Genomic DNA, 17,523 nt, shown 5'->3' with positions numbered 1-17,523 from the left:
ATAACTTGTTTACCAACGCCTTTCGCTTGGAGAGTATTTTCTATCAGAACTCTTGACTTTATAATTCCACCAAAATTCAGCACACTCCTCTAACAGGTGCAGTTTTGTTAATCAAGTCTTATTTACGCCAAAAATGCATTAAATTTAGCCCGATCGCTCTGGCATCGCTGTACGCTGGCAGATGTTTTCCAATATGGAGTCGCTAAATAGTGTTCTTCTCCTGCTTCTTCTATGACGTGTGCCTAATTCGGGGATTCTTTAAGCCACCCAGTGGGCGGGTGAAGGCGCCTCTCTGGCGGGCTTCGTATTGCACAACCTGACGATACCCCCAGCATCCACACAAAGAAAGCTTGCTGCCAGCTTCCTTACCAAGCATATCACTTGAAATAAATACTAATTGTGCCGGTACGGTCACAGTATGAACATATCAGGTTCATATTTACTTACATGTGGTCACGAACTGGCGATAATCAAGTCTTAATAACCTACGAAAACATCTAACTCCACTCCGCATTACAGTTAGATTAGAACACTTCTCTTTGGTAATTGTCGAAACATCGTTTTTCAATCTCTCCACATTTGACTATAACCATCCCTACATAAGGATATTGGTTTACGTAATCGAAGATTACCTACATCCATGGTTTTAAAGCAATTATGATAATTTCTTTGCGAAGACACTGCAAATTGAAATCAAATCTCGAAGATATAAATTACGACCTTCACCAAATCACATTACTAACCTCTACGCACTACATCTTAAATTTAAGCATTTATGGTTACTTTGAATAAATAAAACTGCTTGGAACTTGGCTTTTATCTGCTGGCGTTACAGGACTGGGCTAGACTCCAATGTGGTCATCTTTGGTTCGCTGGCCGGCTCCAGGTGATAGCTGCGTCATATATGGGCAGTGGCAACCAGTTAGAGGCTTGTAGAATCAGCTGGCACGGTGTCCATCAGTCGTCAGCCCCATTTCCGATTTAGCTATTCATCTCGAGGCCGTTGTTAGCATGTGATAAAAACATATTCAATACCATCATTAGTATCGCAATTCAGTCTTTCAACAAATTCTCCTGTATCTAAATTATAATTTTAAACGGGTTATTCTACCAAAATTCAATGACAGTTTTTAGTTATAAGCTTTGTAATAGTACTCCGGTTAACTTCTAGCCTCAATTAAAAATAGGAGAGGATTTCCACCAATCAATACTTATTTATTGTATATATTAAACTACAGGACCAGTTTCGACCTCATATACAAGGTCATCTTCAGCTGAACCATACATACATATTTATATAATGAAGCTTTGATTAAGATTGTGTTGTTAAAGGAATGCTATATGATGATGATGTACTTTTAGTCACATACAAATGGGGCACGTCTTAGCGTGAACTGACGTATATGTCATTCTGTACAATATTGCAACTGTATGTCTAAAATATTATGTTGAAGGTCTTAAAATTAGTGTATAAAATATGTCTTTACTTAAACTAACTTATATATATATATATATACACAAGATAAATACAATATATAAAAACACTTCATGCATATGAACATTCGTTCTTGCTTGTTGGTCAGTACATCGACTAACTTCCGTATTTAAGTCTTATTTACAGTTGTACACTTCAGCTGCTATTCTTGGAGTTTGTAAAATTGCATGGGTAATTTTTTTTTTTTTTTTGTCTTCCTGTGTGTATGTGGGATAAAACACTTTCAATTTTAAAAATGTGCCAAATGTATGGATGAAATTCAACTAAAATATGTTCAGCTCTGCTGTGTGTGTTGCCCTTTTATTGGAACCAATTCATGTTGTCCTGTGGCGTTCGTAAATTTGGATGACATTGGGTTAAAAGTAGTGGCTCCTTTCCCATTTGTAGCTGTGCGATGATATGTTTATCTGTGGAAGATAAGATTGAGTTATAAGTGATATCATGTTGGAGGATTGGTGGAAATCCTCTCCTATTTTTAATTGTGCAATTCGTCAATACGGAAATGAAGATTATAGATTACGATAACTTCTAGCCTTTCGTAAATATGTTTTGAGTTGGCAATATCTTATTTTCATTAGGTAACTCGTGTTAACTTTCGATTTGAGCTTCGGTCTCCGATAATTTAATTATTCTTCTCTTTTCTTTAAGTTTTCCTCCTCGTTAATCTTGATTTATAGTTGTAGATAGGCGTAATTTCTTTATAATATTACTCGATGTTCTAATTATTCTTCAAATCTTGCACTGTAGAAAACTTCCTCCTTCTTTACGTAACGAATTTTACGTGAATAATTTCGTTTTGATGCTCAACGTAATTGTGATTGTTCACTTTGCCTTTTAACAATTTAAAACATTCTGCATTTTTCTTAATCACGGCCACGTGGATTCTACAGGTGTGAATGTTTTACTTCCTGACCATGGCTTATTTGATTCGTTAAATCGGTATTCTTTTCGACACGTTCACGGCTTCTTTGATTCTATGTGTCCGTATTTTTATTATAACGTAATCACGGCCTATTTAATTCTGTATGTCCGTACTTTCTTCAGATGTATTGCTCTACTATATAATCTTTGTAATTTTGTTACGGTGCATGGCAGACGTTGATGTTGTAATACCTCGTTTTTCGTATGATCAGGGCAATGAAATAGTACACTAGCAATGTATGAGGATAGACTTCAGTGTATTTTTTAAATCATTTATCGTAACAACACAGGTAATATTTTGTTAACAGTCAGCTGTTCTTGTATCTCAAATAGAAAGCATTGCCTTGATCTGAGATCGAGTTTGGTCCAAGAAACTTCTCTAGTCAAAGTTGATTTTTGTTCAGTCCGAAGTGATCTCCCATTAATGTTTATACAGTACAAATGTCCGAGTTTTGCGTTAACCGAGATTAATTTTGTCCCTGATCTAAGATCAAACGGTTTATACAATCGGCCCCAAGAAATATAAAACTTTAATCACCATAGCATTTAATAAATAAACCGCAGCTGGGTATCTCAGACACTGCCATAAACACATTATAAAATCCCAAGACTGAACCAGAAACTTATTACCCAATAAAGCACAAGGGATACAAATCAGAAATACACCTTATGGGTATATACTAGGATTTACATGCAACTCAAATGAAGGAAAATATAACTAGGAACGACATGTTTACTAAGCCAGATTACTGTGCCTGTTACACAGACTACTGAAATTTTGTTTTTAACAATAATAATTTTGTAATATTTAAGTGGGCAACATAAAATATTGTTGTGAATAATTAATTTAGTTTTTAGTGATATAACATTCGATGGCATGGCACTTATTTCATGATCGAAATATTGTGGCGACAGGGTCCGAATTTTTAATTTGTAGTACACAGATGGCTTCGTTCTACAGGAAAAAGTTGAATTTCGGTGGTAATGCATGTATATTCTGAAGTTTTTCTGACTTGCCAACTGTAGAGGAGTTAATATCCAATTTCAAGGTACTCTCATAGCCAAAGAATTATTTAAAACTAGCCTCGCTACAATTGTACTTTTTCAGGTCTGCATTGTGAAGTGAAGCAAATACATCACACATCCAAGAACAGTTTTAAAACTGCCAACCAAAATTATACATATCAAAGCATTGGGAAGAATTGAGAGAAAGAAGAAGAGCTGCTCGACTAAGTGGTATGTTCAACAATGATAAAGGTGTTTTAATTTATTCCACCTATTCAATACTTATATTATCACGTATAGTTGTTACATAATTAAATTCTTAGTTACATGGGACATGTTTCGCCCTCAATTAAGGGCATCTTCAGCCTAAATACAATAATCAAAAATACAACTAAATTAAAAGTGGACGTTAAATACAATCATCAAAAATACAACTAAAATAAAAAGTGGAAGTTAAAAGTTTAGTCTGTTCTTAAAATTCAGAACAATAAAATTGTGAAAAATGATAAAATAAAAAGATGCTAATGGAAATGGAAGACTTAGAGCCAACAGACGGGCAGCAACCAACTCAACAGTAGTTAAGAAATAACAACTTCCACTTACATAAAACTTATTTCTGCATCTGTTGACATTTTCTGGCAAGGATTCAGCCATTTTATTACCTACCGGTGCTAACGGCCTCTTACAATTTTTCAATAGATGCTTCTGCCTTACTTACTACGAATTTCATCAACGGCCTTGAAAAGATTGTATTCATGACAATCAAGTTTATGCTTGTGTACACGCCCTCATGTCGTTGGCTTTTTATTACTACCACTTTGATTTTCCAATATTTTATATGAACTGTTTTAATTCGAATTTTAATAGAAGTTTTAGTCTCTGACAAGATTATAGTTTAATCATAAGACAGTTTTCCATTAGCATCTTTTTATTTTATCATTTTTCACAATTTTATTGTTCTGAATTTTAAGAACAGACTAAACTTTTAACTTCCACTTTTTATTTTAGTTGTATTTTTGATGATTGTATTTAACGTCCACTTTTAATTTAGTTGTATTTTTGATTATTGTATTTAGGCTGAAGATGCCCTTAATTGAGGGCGAAACATGTCCCATGTAACTAAGAATTTAATTATGTAACAACTATACGTGATAATATAAGTATTGAATAGGTGGAATAAATTAAAACACCTTTATCATTGTTGAACTGTTAAATTTTCAATACGGACCTAAAATGAGGTTTATAACATGTAAGTGGTATGTTCCGAGCTGTCAGTGGAGAGATGGCGTGGAATGACATTAGTAGACGAATAAGTTTGAATGGCGTTTATAAAAGTAGGAAAGATCACAATATGAAGATAAAGTTGGAATTCAAGAGGACAAACTGGGGCAAATATTCATTTATAGGAAGGGGAGTTAGGGATTGGAATAACTTACCAAGGGTAATGTTCAATAAATTTCAAATTTTTTTGAAATCATTTAGGAAAAGGCTAGGAAAGCAACAGATAGAAAATCTGCCACCTGGGCGACTGCCCTAAATGCAGATCAGGATTGATTGATTGATTGATTGATTGATTGATTGATTGATATCGCTTGTCTTCAGCTTTATTTTATGGAGGTTTAAAACTCCACACCAAGCAAGGGCGACTCATCATTGAACCTGGTGATATAAGACATCGTGCCTGGAAGAGGCTCACAGCATGACTAAGAACAAGATTCCAGGGAGAACCACACTGACAATCGAAGATCGGTTCACGCAGTAACCCATAAGGATGTGATAGCAAACAATTAATGAGCAGTCAATGACAGATCAGCAGTTCAGAGGGCATTATTGCGTCGCAGAGTTTGAAAATAGAATAAACACTTGTGCTATTCTATTACATCACATGATTATTATTATGAAATAAATTGTATCATAAACTTACACAGACAAATCGTAGCTCTTAAAATATTTTGGACTATTCCAGGCGTTGCGTGTTTACATTTGTAAATTTCTTTTTAACACATATATGAATCTTACCATCTAAACAAATTGAGATTTATGCATAACAACGTCTAGATGATACTTAAGAACCCCCACAAATTTCATTGTCGTAAACCCGATGTATGCGATTTTATAAACATTTGAACTTAATGATCGGTGTTTACATGGAACGGACTTTTAACGTCGCATACCTTTACGTTATTCTAAATTCTGCAAATTGCGGTAACTTTTATTGGTAATGTTAAGATATTGTTTACAAGAAGGAAAAATGTTCATTTTGAAAAAAAAAAAAAAAAAAGAAAACCACCCAAATGTGTGAGTTGCATAATGTACTTAAAGGTGATCGTCACGTGTTTACTTGACAGCATTGCGGGATTACACACACGAATCTGTACTATGGCGACATGGCATGAGGTAAAGGCACCTGTTTTTCGCAGAATCGCAAAATTTTTGCCAAATTTTACAAATTTGGCTCAAAAACACAAAACTATTTTTGTTTAAGCAAACTCGCAAAATAATTAACGAAATTATTTGGAATTGCATCATTTGAAGTTCACGACAGAGATTCGAGGCGAGTTGTGGCTATAAAATCCGATAATCGATGCCACAATCATCTTTATACCCTTTTTGATATATATTGAAAGGTAAGGTATAGTATATCGATTATCGCTAAATTATCTTCCTGTGAAGCGAGATATACTTAGAGCACGAGAATTTGAAGCTTGGTGTGCATATCCACAGAAAGGAAGAGGTGTTGAGTTATTTGCTCAAGTTCCTGCTGCTTATTCTTGGGTTTCCAGAAGGGATGGTTTAACTTGTTGGGAATGGAGGGAGATGTTGAAGATGACCGCGATGGTTGCACCAGTACATACTCTGCCAGCACAGGCCACTGCAGACACTGCAGTGAGTATGAAACCTTACCACATGTGCTGGGGAGTTGCCCTCAAGGAGAACTGCTTAGGATCAAATGCCATAACATCATCAGAAACCTGATTTTTAATGCTCTTCGTCTCAAAAATCTAGAAGTGTACGAAGAAATCCACTGCATCGCCGATGGAGGCAGCACTCGCAGGATTGATGATATAGCGATGGACAGACAGAGGAACGAAGCAGAAATTATTGATCTTACGGTATGCTTTGAATCTTCAGCCTCTCAGCCGACTGACGTAGACAATGAGAAAAAGGATATCTATAATCCAACCATTCCTTTCTTTCTTAAGTCGTATAACCTTAAAAAAAATTTACTGTGACTGGACTTTTCTTTGGTGCGAGGGTAACAATACCCAAATCTTTCATCACATGGCGACAAAAATATAAACTAGTGAGAAGTCTACAAGGTGAGATAATCGTCTCACTCATCAAATACTCCGTTTCGATTCTTCGACACCATTTATATGGAGTTCTTGCCATTTAATATGGTTAATTGTAACCTATCATTTTTTAAAAACATTAATCTTCTTTATCTTCCCTGAAAATTGATTGAGAAAAAGAATTTGCAATCGAAGGATTTTACGTGTTTGACAAAACTAGAAAGATACTGATGTGCAAATACTGCAATGTGCGAATTGCAGAGAATGGCAGAGAAAGGACACATGCCTAAAACATATTAATAACAGGGTTTCACATAAGAAGAACAAGGAAAAGGCGCTAACGACAACAGGCATCAGAAGACAAGCTAGTCTAACAGACACTAGTTCAACGGCAGAAAGAGTGAAACATGAAAAAGACACATTCATTTTATCTACAACTCGAGCTTTTATGGAGGCAAATATTCCACTGGAAAAAGTTGATCATCCGAAGCTGAGAGAGTGGATGGAGAAATATATACCAAGTTTGTGCAATACTACAAATTTTTTCTGAGGAAGAGATGTGAGGTTATGTTTTTCTGATAACTTTGTACGTTTATTATAGCTTTGTACGGTTATTACAGTTTTCTTGTTTAATGATACTTAGGCCTAGATAATGCAAGCTAGATCCCTCATTTACTTACAATTATAAATAGTTTAATTAATTCAAATGATGATAAATAGCCCTCTAATATAATATTAGGCTTATTGATTTTTTCAAGGTGCTGGAGACTTGCCCACAGCTGGGAAGACTGAGGGAAGGTTCTGTACCTCGAATCATCAAAGAGGAGGAGGAAAGATTAAAAGGAGCTGTGAAAGATGAGTTTCAATTCTTTGTGATGAAACTACTGATTAAAAAAAGGGCAATGTCCATTTATGGTTCTGATAAAAGTGCTTAGTTGTGGGGATAGTACAGTTCAGAAGTTACTTGTAGGGGGAGTGAAAGTTATTGCAAATGCTATTGCTGCAGAATGTTCACAAGCAATTATAAGTGTAATTCACAAACTTGAAATTCGGTACCAGAATGCAGTTTCTATAACTTCAGATTCAGCACATTACATGGGCAAACACAATTAGGGTTCTAGTTTCAGAAGGGTTGGTACACACACAGTGCTGGGCTCATAAACTGAATTTGGTGGGCTGTGGAACTTAGGGCTTTGAACAAGCAAAACACATCTTCCTTAATACACAAAAGAGAAAGCATGCATACATTCAATTCCTGAAGCAGAAATATGAAGATGAACCCACTAAAGCTAAACTCTTCCCTATTCCTGTGATCAGCAGTTAGAACTCGTGGTTTAAAAGTGTTGAGTACCTTGGAGAATATCTTCATGATCTAGTAGACTTTGTTGAAACTATTGAAGACGAGAGTGTTGCTGTGAACTATTTCAAAACTTTGACGCCAAATGAAGTAACAAAAATTAATTACCTAGCTACGTATTTTTCTTGTTGAGCATTGCTCAAAATGTTGCAACTTGCTGCTCACATTAGAGTGTTCCGACATGCCGTTAATTCATGTACTTAAGTCTAAGCTTAGTGACCTTTCAAAGGGCTTTAAATGACTAGAGGACGTATTTTTTTTGAGACAACCTCAGATAAACTTTCCAAACTACCAAAACCAATGCAGACACAATTAACATCTTTGTTTCAATCTGTAGGTAGAGCAAGCCTGAAAATTAATAGAGTATGAGACACAGGAAAGTTTATTATTTCTTCTCTTGGTAAACTGTTTGATCCAAGAAGCGTAATGGAAGGGGTTTTAGAAAATGGTGAACTCTCTCGTCTAATAAAGCAAATTCCCATCTTACGAGAACTTTCAACGTCGGAATACCTTGAACCATACACTGTGTTTAGGGATCTAGTTACTAGTTCATGTAGAGCGGTTAGAGATATTGATGTGATTGCCATTCTTCTTTCCCTGAAACCAGAATATGAGCATTTTGTGGAAGCTGCAGTGAAGACTTTATGGATCCCTGTCAGTAATGTTGATAGTGAGAGGGCATTCTCAACGTATTGTAATGTCATGTCTGACAGGAGAACAACTCTGACTCCCAGTAATATGGAACTCATGGTATCTCTGTCTTTTTCAGACTGATATGTAAATCATATACTTAGGCTAGGCAATACTTGTTAGTGACAGCTGATACAAATTTTTCAAACTTCCACGTTTTGATGAAAATGAAAACCTACAACCTGTTTTCCAGTCATTGACCGGGTCAGGGATGTAATGAATGAAGCAGATATAGGCTGTTAGTACGATGGGGTCGCCACTCCCAAAGTGATTTATTAATGAATGAGAGATGCTATGAAATGAGAATGGAAAGTGTTGCTGGAATGAAAGATAACAGGGAAAACCGGAGTACCCGGAGAAAAACCTGTCCTGCCTCCGCTTTGTCCAGCACAAATCTCACATGGAGTGACCGGGATTTGAACCACGGTATCCAGCGATGAGAGGCCAATGCGCTGCCGTCTGAGCCACGGAGGCTCCTCCATGTTTTGATATAATGTGTAATACTGTATGTGTCTTAAGCAGAAGCGTAACTCATGTATTTATATACTTATGTAAAATGCAGCGTTGTTATACTGCAAATATGCATTCAACTAAGTTATTGGTTTACCTTTTATAGCTGAAAAGTGGAAATAAAATTTAGCAAAATTATTGACGAAATAAAATAAAAGTAGCTAAAAATATACCGAAATAACTGTTAAAAAATGACAAAATTAGGCAAAAATTTTCAACACAAACAGGTGCCTCTAGGCGTGACGGCTAATAAATCTTAAAACTCCACATCAAATATGATCACTGAATGATAAAACGTATATTTAATATTGCAGTAAGTAATAATAAAGAAGGGGTGTGATGGCGCAGTGGTCAAGCTGCTTGCAACCATCGAGGCGGATTGGGTTCGAGTCCTGATTAATGCATGTGTGATTTTCGAGGTGAAAGTCCGGTGGTTCGGATTTCGCGTAAAACATGAGGCCCTGTGGCTTATGATTGTGAGATTATTGGTTACGTAAAACTACAAGCTTCATTCCTCCCAATAATAATAATAATAATAATAATAATAATAATAATAATGGTAATAACATGATGGAGCTCGATAGCTGCAGTCGCTTAAGTGCGGCCGGTATCCAGTAATCGGGAGATAGTGGGTTTGAGCCCCACTGTCGGCAACCCTGAAGATGGTTTTCCGTCGTTTCCCATTTTCACACCAGGCAAATGCCGGGGCTGTACCTTAATTAAGGCCACTGCTGCTTCCTTCCACTTCCTAGGCCTTTCCTATCCCATCATCGCCATAAGACCTATTTGTGTCGGTGCGACGTAAAAAAAAAAAAGATACTGATATGTGGCCTACTTAATAAAGTAAAATGCTTTTATGAATTGTCACACATTTAACACTAATAACAGTGAATGTAAAATGAACTAAATTATTAAAAAATAACCGAACATTCAATGCTAAAGTAGCCTACAGTTTGAATGAAAGCTTGATCAGAAAAACTATAAAATGAAAAAAACAATTTTTGTTCATTCTACTTCTGGTATGGACTCATCAAAATACCATTTCCCACAAGTAAAATGAGACACCGGTAATTTTCTTTCGATTTCACTTTCATTGACAAAGCACTCGTCTTTCGTCGGTGGTTCAGAAAACAGTTGCCAAAAATGGTTACGAAATAAACACCACCGTCACTTTCAGTTATGGTACAAACATAATGTTTCTTGCATTGTGACGCACATGAATTGTTTGTTGTTTTAAGTTTTGTCCCGAACTCTCCTTTATGGTGATAAAATCTCTTGCTTGAGGAGATGGCCAACTGATATCATCCCGTTTGAGAAATTCAAGAACTTCTTGATTTGGTAGTAAAGACTTTTTATGTTTGCCAGAGGTGGATGAACTTGCATCAAATTTAACTTGCACCAAATTTTGTGCACAGCGCAGAAACAACTTCCCGTTTCTTCCGCGGATTCACTGTTAAAGGCTGCTCGAAACGCTTTACAGGTTTCCCCAGCGTTTCTATTTATAAGCAGATGTTGGCGTACTTGGCTCTGTTATCGATGTTGATCATTTTGTTGTTGGACTTGTAGAACAGGAAGTAACTGTTGTTAAGCCCTGAAGTTTCTTCTCACTCTGTTTCTTCACATATTCTCGTACCTACTGGCGGCATACGCGTAACTGGGCAGCATCTTCCTTCTCCTTGCATGCCTTTCCTTTTCCTTTCTTTCAAAATCCTCGTCATCCTTTTTCCTTCTTATGATTCTGTTTACAATGTTCCTTGTGAGTAAGCGGCATTATGTTTTTGTTTGCTATTTGCTTTACGTCGCACCGGCACAGTTGCGATGATGGGACAGGAAAGGCCTAGGAATGGGAAGGAAGTAACCGTGGCCTTAATTAAGGTACAGCCCTAGCATTTGCCTGGTGTGAAAATGGGAAACCACGGAAAACCATCTTCAGGGCTACTGACAGTGGGGTTCGAACCCACTATCTCCGGGATGCAAGCTCACAGTTGCGCGCCCCTAACCGCACGACCAACTCCCCTGGTAGCAGCATTATTAAAATCACCTCAGTTTGAAATATGTCCTTTACAAGCGAGTGTGATGCAAAACTGAATCGTGTGGGCTATGTGTTGCGCCACATAATGCATTCCTGTACACGTGGCTCCATGCGATGGGGAACGTGCTCGCAAAAACGTTGTAAACAAGTGACGTATTTTACTGTCAGCTTCTTATGAATCCATTGGAAATTTTAAATGAATGATATTGCAGCTTGAAAGGGTGTACAGTATTGGCTTTGCATACCAAATTTTATTCGAATTGAGCCACGCACTTTTCGTGTACAGAAACTTTTATACCTTTTTTGTCGCGTGTTTACATGGCCTGCAGCATTTTGCCTTATTACACCCTATATGAACTGTTAATAACCTAAATAAGTACTTTACTATGAAGAGAAAGAGCATTCAAATTAACATTTACCATAATTATTTTGATACCTTTTCATCATAATAAACAGTAATACCTAAAACCATTGAGAAATACCGAATAATTTAGTCTGTACATAAAGGTTCAATTAACCACATAATTAAAAACTGAAAGACATCAATGAATGAATACATATCATAAAATGAATAGAATTTCATGTTTTATCTAAAAGACAAATTGTTGAGTTTTATTTCCAACTTAACTTTTTTCCTACTAGTGTGGACGATTCTCTGGAATCAGCCTTTTGCTCTTAAATGTATATGAGTTCAACTACAAGTTTATTAGACTTGTAAATTAAATGGATTTTTAAGGAATTGATTAATGAATTATAAAAGAAAAATCGAGGGTTTCAGAACTCAGTTTAATTGCTGTTGGTGTTTTCAGGCCACCATGGAGATGCAGGAGCAGCTATAGCAGATGTTGTTCTGCCTGGTGCTGCCTACACCGAGAAGCAAGCATCGTATGTGAATACCGAAGGAAGAGCGCAGCAAACCTTGGTAGCTGTAACTGCCCCAGGACTTGCCAGGGAGGATTGGAAAATCATACGAGCTCTTTCGGAGGTAAATGTATGGCAGAAAATTATTTTGTTGTGTACTTCTGACACAAAAAGTGATTGGTTGAACATTTCTAAGTCCTCAGGTACAAGTATGACAGGAAGATATTTCTGCACTTTGCTGGTAAAAGGATACACACTTCTGTGCTTGTAGAATGACTTTAAATGAGATCATCCTCCTCCTCCTTCTTTCCCCTTATCCATCTCCTGCTAGGTCGGGGCATTTATGGCACTTTTCTACCCTTTCTCCTTCCACCATTTTGGCCCAGTCCAGATCATCATCGTCTTCTTCTCCTTCTTCTTCTACTTCCACTCCTCCTTATTGAATCGATCTACCTTGTTCTAGGTCCCCACCTTGCTCTTTTTCTCGAACTCCACTTCCATTTGTTTTGGTAATCTTTTTTGTCCATCTTCTCTGCATGTCCAAACCAGTTATTCCTATCAAATAACTGGAATTTGTTGTTTCAGTCTCTCTAGAAATTCTGTCTGTACTTTACCTTTTAATTTTCACACTTTTTACCTTTTAATTTTCACACTTTTATTTTATCTGTTATGTCCTTTAATTATTCCATTTTCCCCTCTCTCATTTTTGCTATCACAACTTTATCTCCATCGAGTGTTTCTCCTAGTAAAGCTGTTATATCCATCAACTCTTTGTGATTTGTTGTCGTTTCTACCAGAAACGAATCATTTATGGATTTTATTCTTTTATCGCTCCTACCATATCTTGTAATTTCCCTGCCGTTTTCTTGCAAAACTGGGGTGGTACCCTAGTTTCTTTCCTTTTCGATTATCCATATCATCCAATTACTTCTTCCTTTCCTTGCCTTTCGTTTCCTATCTGTGCATTTAAGTCTCCCATTATAATCACTTCCCCATCAGTTAGCTCCTTTTCTAATTTCTCCAGGAATTCTTCGATATCCTCCTCTTTGTTCCCTGCTTGTGGTGCATACACTTGTATGAAATTTTTGTTCCCAATTCTCAGTCTGTCTTTATCCTGTCGCTGATGTACACTGTCATATCCTCATACTCTTAAAGTTGTTTTGAAATTATCACGCCCACTCCATTTCTTGCCTCTCGGCCACCTCTCCAGTATAGTGCATATCCTTTCCTCATTCTCTTCTGCCTCCTTTCCATTTAACTTCGCTGACCCCCATAATTTCTTTTTCCATAAAATCTACCTTTTCTTCTGCCTTTCCTGTAATGGTCTATGGAGCAAGCTACATAAAATTCACACTAATTGTAAACTTCATTCCATTACAGATTTCAGAGTAAAAGGACAGGTGATTCAATTTTGAGGAGAAGTAGGTGAGGAGGCATTCCTGGTGGATTTAATGAGTTCAGGAATTATACAGGATAATTCGCTGCTTGTTATGTATCTACAGTGTCTCCTGGTAATTTTTCTACAATGAGACAACTAATGTTACACACATTATCATTTTGTGGCCCTAGAATGGCTCGTTCTTGAAACCAGGCTTTATTTGTAGTTTTCCAGAATGTTGCAAAAAACTTTCATTACAATATCTCACATCGAACTCTCAACATTACAGGAATTGGATGAAAGTGAAATGTACAGTAAAACCTCGATGCATCATTCCTGGAACTGTCGTTCTCCCATATCCATAGTTCAATTTCAATTTATTTGTTCCCAGAAATGTTCCATATAAACCAGTGTTAAATTTCCCCGCATCTGTTGTTCGTCGAACTATCGTTTCATCGCATCGATTGTCAAAAAAATATTTGTCCTCGGTCACAATTTTCCCACACGGATTGATGTAAGAAAAATATACGCAAAAGTTTTTTGAATTTAAAGAGACAGCTGAATACTCTAGCATATAATAGCGGCAACCTGTTACGCGAAAATGTACGAGCAATTACGAGTTGCTAGTCTCGAGCAGTGATCTCGTAGGCTGGAGTGCTGTGCAGGTTATTCACACGCAACCTCACTGCGAACCTCCTGGCGCCAACGCCTCTCCTCGACCCATTAACTAGTCCCTAGAAGTATTCTTATTTACAAGAATTAAAACAGAGGGACTGTAAAACTAAAATTTAACACCATTTTGTGTGTTACTATTGGCTGGCTAGGGCTGCCAGCTTCGTTGAAAATGAGACAATTGTGCAATAAAAAATAGTCACGGTGTGTGCCGGATATGTTTTAGTCACAGGGTTATTAATCGCGTCGTACCTTCTGATGTGCGTGGGATGCTAGAGGCCAGTTGACCACTTTGTTGCCTCTTGCCCAGTTGTCTTGTTACAAGCCGAATGAATAATCTTTTCATTAGCCTGGTCTTGAAACTAATTCCTAAGTTGGCAGCATCGCTTAGCCCGCTGTGACATCGTCCGAGGCATGCCATGTTGAATTTCTAACCTCTGTGACATCATCTGAGCCGCGCCATGTGGGATCTCTAACCTATCAAATTGACCTTGCAGGTTTTTTAATTACTACGAGATGCAAGGAAAAGTGGAACGAACCGTTGTAAAAGTCACGCTTTTTATTTTCATCGCATATATCACGATTGCAATGATTTGATACCGTTATCTATAGTATGAGCATGTCTGGCTCCATGGCTAAAAGGTTAGCACGTGTTGGCCTTCAGTTCAAAAGATCCCGATCGGGTCGGGGATTTTATCTTTCGTTTGTTAATTCCGAAAGTTCGGGGGCTGTGTGTGTGCTCCAACTTATGTATTAGAATTCATCTTAGGTAGAACCTCATTTTCGTAAGCGCGTAGATCGCCTGTCACGCAGCAACTCGAAAGATTGCACCTGGCTTGGGAGACGACACGCCATTATTGTTATTGTTGTTATTATTATTATTATTATTATTATTATTATTATTATTATTATTATTATTATTATTGTTAGTGTTCTTCTTCTTATTATATTTACATGACGAAAAATGCCCCAAAACAGTACCCATATTTTATTATTTTGCTTTCCCCCTATTTTATATATCACCCACATTTATCGTTTTCCGGCATCCATTGTCATCCCCCCCCCCATGAAAAACGATGCATCAAGGTTTTACTTAATTACTTTCCTCTGTTGTTGGAAATGTTCCTTCCCCAACCTGCAAATGTTGTGTTTAAATTTCTGCTGATAGATTGTAGCCTTAATGTACTCCCATATTAGTGGTTCATATGTGCCACCATTTGGTGTGATGATTTTAAGGAAGCATTGAGCTCATCTGTGGGTGCAGATTTTGGAATGATGGACACAGTATGGTGGAAGTCTCCTGATAGAAGTAAAAGCCCCACCCATTGGCTGATGATTACTTTTCAAATCTCCTGAGAGTTCTCTCTAGGGCAGAGATGGCGAACCTTTTCCAGCTAGTGTGCTATTTTAAGTCTATTTTATTAGTCTCAACTGTTTACTGTGCCACTTGTTATTTTCTTTTAAGGAATGGCTATACACCCCCTCCAGGACGACTTCCTTTCTTAATTCCCAATTATGTTTCATAATATGTTATTCATTTAGTGATTTATTCACTTATTTAATATATATATATCTTGTAAGTAAATTTGACTGCATGTTTAGTGGTTGTATTTTGCAAAAACATTAAAAATACTTTTATAAATATTTCGAAAATACCTAACATTACTTGTAAAAATATATAATAAGCTCCCATTGTAACACACCTCATCATTAAATGTTATTAGATATAACAATTAAAATACTAATATTGCTAATGAACTTGGAGTGAAATATTGTTCTCACATTTAGTACCCATGTCATTTATATTAGGTTCATAACTTCTTGTCTTCAATAAGACACAAGAAGAACATAGGTCTGAACCAAGATGGATTCTAACTGTTGACTTCACAATGTTCATTGTAGGGTGTTTAACGTTTTATTTAAGAAATTACACAAACCCATTATGAATACCCACCATACTTGAGGCTATTCTGTAAGTCATAGCCCATTTTTAACCCTCTCATGCGCACAAGCCTCATATGAGGTCCCAAAATTATGTTTCGTTTAGTGCGCAGTTTATATAATATTGTTATGAATTTGTGGAAAATTATGAGTCTGTTCTTCACTTTAGACCTCATGTGAGGTGTGATATTAGTTACAACAATACCTATGAGATGACAGCACTTCCTTGCAGCTGCAAAGTTGTAGGCAGTTGTGGCGCTCTTGTTATTAGGTGTGTTTCATATGTAGACTAAATTATTGAAATAGATACGTCCTTTACAAATATATGCAACTGATAAGCAAAAATGTTTTATGTAGGAGAAAAGCATGCTCTCTCCAATGGTATTAGTATTTTTATTGTACATGCAATTTATTACCATTATTTTGTGTAATAATATAGGGGCCTCATATGAGGTCTAAATGTACGAGAGGTTATGGTTATGTTTTATGGCACATTTGTCATATGTTCTCATTTCTGTGTATTTAGAACAAAATGGATGAAGAACCAGCGCCGTCTGTAGAAAATGTAGTCTTTACAACGAATGTCACAATATACTCTGCGCCCTGCAAGTAATACCTGACAATATGACATACAATCGCTTTTGCGAGATACGGAAGTATTTGCACTTCATTGACAATCAGAACATTCCAGAAGACATCAATGATCGGCTTATACGTTTACGTCCTATGATTGACCATTTCAAGCACATCTTTAGATTTCTTCCCAGCCAGAAGAATTTTCATCAGGTGATGAGATGGCCCCTTTCAAAGGCCGATCAAAGCTGAAATAATGTATGAAGAGTAAACCCTAAAAATGGGGATTCAAAATTTGGGTCTTAACCAGTTCCTCAGGATACATCCATAGCTTTGAGATCTATCAAGGAAAAGTGCAAAATGGTAAGGTCATTCTGAATTTCGAGCTGTTAGTGATGATGTTCTTAGGTTGCATGAAGACGTAAAGTTCAAAAGCCATAAGCTTTTGATAATCTGTTTACGTCGATTAATCTTCTCCAGAAACTTCTTGAAGATGGCATTTATGCTTCCAGGACTATCAGAGCTAACAGGCTTTGTGGTGCTGATCTCAAGCGGCGGTCTGTGAAAACCATGAAGAAGGAACCAAGAGGGTTGTACACTGTTACGTCGCAGTCCAACATCACAATAACCTGCTGGCATGATAATTCATTTTTATACGAATCATCTACATTTGCTGGAGCAGAACCTGAGGTGTTGCTAAGAGATGGTGTCGAAAACTGCGCGCAATCATTGAGATTCCACGACCATATTCCATCAGCATTTACAGTTCCCACATGGGTGGCGTACATCTAATGG

At 36.9% G+C, this 17,523-nt stretch overlaps 1 protein-coding gene across 2 annotated transcripts in view; it reads left to right on the top strand.

The window, feature by feature from the left end:
- ND-75 (NADH dehydrogenase (ubiquinone) 75 kDa subunit) overlaps positions 1-17,523 on the top strand; it is a 155,846-nt gene that overhangs the window by 128,674 nt on the left and 9,649 nt on the right. For both annotated transcript variants that reach the window (XM_067138625.2, XM_067138626.2), the window contains exon 12: positions 12,113-12,288. In XM_067138625.2, the coding sequence (XP_066994726.2) occupies positions 12,113-12,288 (176 nt within the window). The remainder of the gene's footprint in view (positions 1-12,112; positions 12,289-17,523) is intronic.

The sequence above is a fragment of the Anabrus simplex genome, chromosome 1 (assembly GCF_040414725.1).
Source record: "Anabrus simplex isolate iqAnaSimp1 chromosome 1, ASM4041472v1, whole genome shotgun sequence".
NCBI classification, from domain to species: domain Eukaryota; kingdom Metazoa; phylum Arthropoda; class Insecta; order Orthoptera; family Tettigoniidae; genus Anabrus; species Anabrus simplex.
Note: the sequence above shows the minus strand (reverse complement) of the source record. Positions and strands in the feature narration are given on the sequence as shown.